Here is a 4,468-nt window from a genome sequence, read left to right as displayed (position 1 = left end):
TGATTAAAACCTGTTTGATATCATTGTGTTTTGGAAATTATTATCATGTTTTGGGCTGAATGCCATATTTGGGCCTCGTGCCAACTATTTTGGACCCTTAGGAGCTTTTTACTGCTATTCCTCACTGTTTTGACTTCATATTTGTACTGAGTAGGAGCCCCTCCGGAATCTGAACACCCCCAAGTGAGCACGGGTAGCCAGTGTGTGAGATGTGATATTGCCCGAGGGGCTGTTGTTATTTCATGTTGTTGCCCAAGGGGCTGATTACGAGTGATTGTGAGGTAGCCCGAGGGGCTGGTTCTGTTGATATTTTGCCCGAGGGGCGGTTGTGGTACATGTTTTGCCCGACGGGCTGTTTATGTTTTCATCCCTTTTACTCACTGTTTTCATCACTTGTTTGAAACTATTGAAAGCTGTTTTAAAAAGGTTTTACTGAACCGAGTTATTTTTACGAATTTTGTGGATTTACTGTACTGATTTGCACATATGTTATTTTGCTATGACCTGAAATTACATGTTTCTTACTGCTCAGCTACTTTTACTTTTATTACTTACTGAGTTGGCGTACTCACATTACTCCCTGCACCTTGTGTTCATATCCAGGAGTCTCTAGGCGCGATAGTGAGTGTTGATCAGCCTTCCAGCAGGTCTCCGGAGTTGACTAGGTAGTTGTTTGGCGTTCGCAGCCTAGTGCTTCACCTTCTTGTCTTATTTAGATTGTCTTAGCATTTTATTTTCAGACTATGTTGTCTTTTCTTGTTCCTAGACGAGTTGTAGTTGCTCATGACTAGTGACACCCCGATGTCAGACTTGTATTTATTTCCGCACTGCTTATTCTAACTTATATTATGGAATCTTAGCTAAATAATGGCTTAAAATGACTTATTATGAATTTCTAGTTGGTTTTGGAGTTTGTGTCAGCTGGCATAGTTTCACATTAGGCGCCATCACGACTGGATCAGTTTTAGTTGTGACAATAACCGTCCAAAACACGACCATTTATGTGTGGGCAGTATTTTGAAGGTCGGAAGGGCATACTGACCAAAGTTGGTCGGAAATTACCGACCAACTTTGGTCGGTCAATTAAATTCAGGAAAAAAATATTGCAGAAAAAACCAACCAAAGTTGGTCGGTTTTTTTCGAACAAAATTGGTCGGTATTTTAATTATGTAATTAAAAATGCTCCATCTGGGAATCGAACCAGGGTTGTACTATGGAAGGATACTATTCTATCACTAGACTATTGGTGCATTTTGTTTTAAAACTGTCTTTTATTTCATTTATACTCTTTAATTATATTTTCGCACTAAAATAACCGACCAAAGTTGGTCGGTTTTAGAAAAATAAAATTACCGACCAAAGTTGGTTAGTTTTTTAAAATGATCGGCCGAATTAACCGAGCGATTTTAGTCGGTTTTTTTTATTTTAATTTTAATTTATTTTAAATGAAAAACCTATCAAATTTGGTTGGTTTCTTAAAAAATAATTTTTGCGGGACTCAAAAATAGTTTCTCGCATTTTTGCGCCAAAGAAAACCGACCAAAGTTGGTCGGTTTCGTAAAAAAAATTAAAAAATAAAATATTTTGAAAATCAGCCGGTTTTGGTCGGTCGACCGTGGTTTATTTTTGCCGAATTTCTAGTAGTGAAAAAGGTTAAAAAAAATTTAAAAGAGGCCGTAACAAGTGAAATGAAATAGCGACCTTATAAATGTTTGAACCCCCTTGACTACTGAGACATGCTTTTGAATTGTGTCAAGATGATTCAAATTAAAGTATATAATATATAAAAGTACAAAATGAATTTTGTCTTATATGTAGAATGTGATTTACAGAGGAAAGGAGTTCGGGTGAACCTAAGTCTGCCCGTGGTTATGTCATAATAATGATAAAGAGATTGGTAGAGTTTCTATTTTCCTCATAGCTCAAAGACTTTTTGTCTGGCCATAATTTCACCAACATATTCTTTAAGAATGAAGAATGGATGAGTAGAATATAGAAGCAAAGGTGATAGATATACAAATTCTTTTCAATTAATCTTCAAGTCCCATAAAATGACAACAAATATCTAAATATTGTAAATGCAATAACACCTCTCTCAAGCACACACATTACAACCATACTGAATTCAACAAAAAATAAAATCTCAAAATTTAAAAGATTTTGGTAAAGAAAGAACGAAAATCAGAATAAATAATAGTAGTAAATATGTAACTTTTCCATCCAAGCTCCTATATTGTGTTATTGACTCCCAAATTCTCCTTTCATCTATTTCAAACTTCTCGCCGATTTTTCTTCAACATCTTTAACTACTTTTACTTTCCGTTGACCATTTTTATTGACAATACTTTTAGCTCGATTTCTAGAACTATCGATTTTAGTATAGCCAGTAACAGAAGTTGGTTCTGACCTTAAACTTTGTGTCCAGTCAAATTTAGGCGGACGAGTAAACATAACATTACTCGCTGCCTTAGAACTTCTCAAATTGCTGGAACTTCGACGTGCTTTTTTCTTGATTTCTTTTATCTCAATTTTTGTCCCTCCTTCCATCTTTATATTAATGTTCACTTCAGAAAGTGCTTTAGTGTTTGTACCATGCGTACCATCTGTTGCACCAAGGTCATTAGCTGATTTCTTTGTGTTCCTTTCCTCTTGATGTAGGTAAAGCCTGTGCAATCTTAGTGCTAATTGGCATATTCCTTCTTTTATTTCGTCCTCTAAATCCCTCTCCACATCCCTTTCGAGCTCCCCTCGAATCTTCATCTCATTTGTATTCATCTTTTCAACAAAAAATTGTATTATTTTTAAACTTAGATTATCTTAATAGCAACAAAAATAAAAAGAAAAAATGAAAAGGAGATAACCTTTAGTAAGGGGTGCCCTGTACTAGGGCGGCTCAACCACACTAGGGGTTTAAAACCAAAGTTAAATGGAGGCCTTAAACAAAAAAAGAAAATTTTAATTTATTTGAAGTCTATTTTTTCTAGCTTTGTGTGATGCAAAGTTATTTTTTATTACAACCAATTTATTCTAACTCTTCTTTTTTTCAATTAATAATATAGCTAATTCGTTTAATATTTCTTGAGACATTATTGCCCTTAGGTAAATCTAAATCATTTTATACTTTTAATTCAGAAAATAAGTCTAAATCGTCAATATTAGACTGACTATTATATTTTAAAAATATTGAAGAACATACGCTTTAAATTGTTTAAATCTACGTTGAAGTGAACTTGGTTTGGTCTACTACATACAAGAAGTAATTAACTTTAAAAAAAAATCTTCAAGAGACTTTGTGATTATCAACATTCTCATCAAAAAAATTCTTTCTATAAATTACACATTATTGTCAAATCCAATTTATATATTTCTATGGTGAAAAATAATTTTTTTTTTTAGCAATGTGAATAGTAAGAACCTTCAAATCAATTATTGTTGTTCAACATCAATAGTTGATGCATTGCAATAAGAAACAAAGGCATGAAAACTGAAAAAGGAACTTAAATTAAAGTACTTATGATGGTGTTTTCACTCCCCATTTTACACTATAACAACAACTCAGTATAATTTCACTTAGTGGGTCTGGGGAGGGTAGTGTGTACGCAGACCTTACCTCTATCATGGGTAGAGAGGCTGTTTCCAAATAGACTCACCATCTTACACTATTAACGATAAAATTCAGGTCTAAAGTTTCTATACATGTAAAAATCCATAAAGCATATTATTGTCTTTCTTAAATTCATTTTCTCAATATTTAGGGGAAATAAAACTATAAGCATATGACCTATTTTCGCTGAAAATGGGGCTCCCCAAATTTGGAGGCCTAAAGCAGCGGCCTTACTAGCTTGACCTTAGAGCCGGCCTTGAGTCTCATATATATGATAATGCTTCGTAAAAAGTTTCATAAAGAAGAAGCCAAATTTCAATATCCTTCACACAAATGCCCAGAACTAATGAGAACTCATATAATAGCACCATTTTTTGGAAATAAAAAAACGTATATACACAATTGGAAGATACCATTTGAAGAAATTGTACAAAGTAAATATCAGTTCGAGGCGAAGTAAAGAGTTCAAACTATCATAGCTCAAGATCCGAACCTGCTTACCTGACAAATTGTAACAATAGCGCGATATTGCTCCCTATAATCGCGTGTAAGCCCCCACGAATAAGCACTTGAGAGGAGGAAGAAGTTATATTTTTGGGAGTGTACAAACTAATGGTCCAAGCTGAATCTTTTGATGTGGTTTGTTGGATTTCTAGGACAGTTTTATATAACTTAGGATCGATGTAGACTTTTAATGTTTTGATTGGCCACCAGTTGTCTAAGTTGGACTGAAGAAGACATGAAAGGGAATGTTTAAACATGAAATGACCGTTAAAGTTGGTTATTTCAGTTGTATTATTCAAATTTAGGCTTCAAATATCTCATGATATAATGAAAATATTAGAAGAAAGTTTTGCTATGTGA

At 34.0% G+C, this 4,468-nt stretch overlaps 1 protein-coding gene across 1 annotated transcript; it reads right to left on the bottom strand.

Moving 5' to 3' along the window:
• Positions 1 to 2,010: 2,010 nt before the first annotated feature.
• Positions 2,011 to 4,189, bottom strand: LOC104247242 (uncharacterized). The gene is made up of 2 exons (XM_009803206.2): positions 4,106 to 4,189; positions 2,011 to 2,775 (listed from the first exon to the last, which is right to left on the bottom strand). Exon 2 carries the CDS (start codon positions 2,773 to 2,775, stop codon positions 2,266 to 2,268), a length of 510 nt encoding a protein of 169 aa, XP_009801508.1. The 5' UTR covers positions 4,106 to 4,189; the 3' UTR covers positions 2,011 to 2,265.
• Between the last annotated feature and the right edge of the window lie 279 nt (positions 4,190 to 4,468).

Source organism: Nicotiana sylvestris, chromosome 4 (genome assembly GCF_000393655.2).
Source record: "Nicotiana sylvestris chromosome 4, ASM39365v2, whole genome shotgun sequence".
In the NCBI taxonomy this organism is placed as follows: domain Eukaryota; kingdom Viridiplantae; phylum Streptophyta; class Magnoliopsida; order Solanales; family Solanaceae; genus Nicotiana; species Nicotiana sylvestris.
The sequence above is the reverse complement of the archived record's forward strand: the minus strand, read 5'-3'. Positions and strand labels throughout refer to the sequence as shown.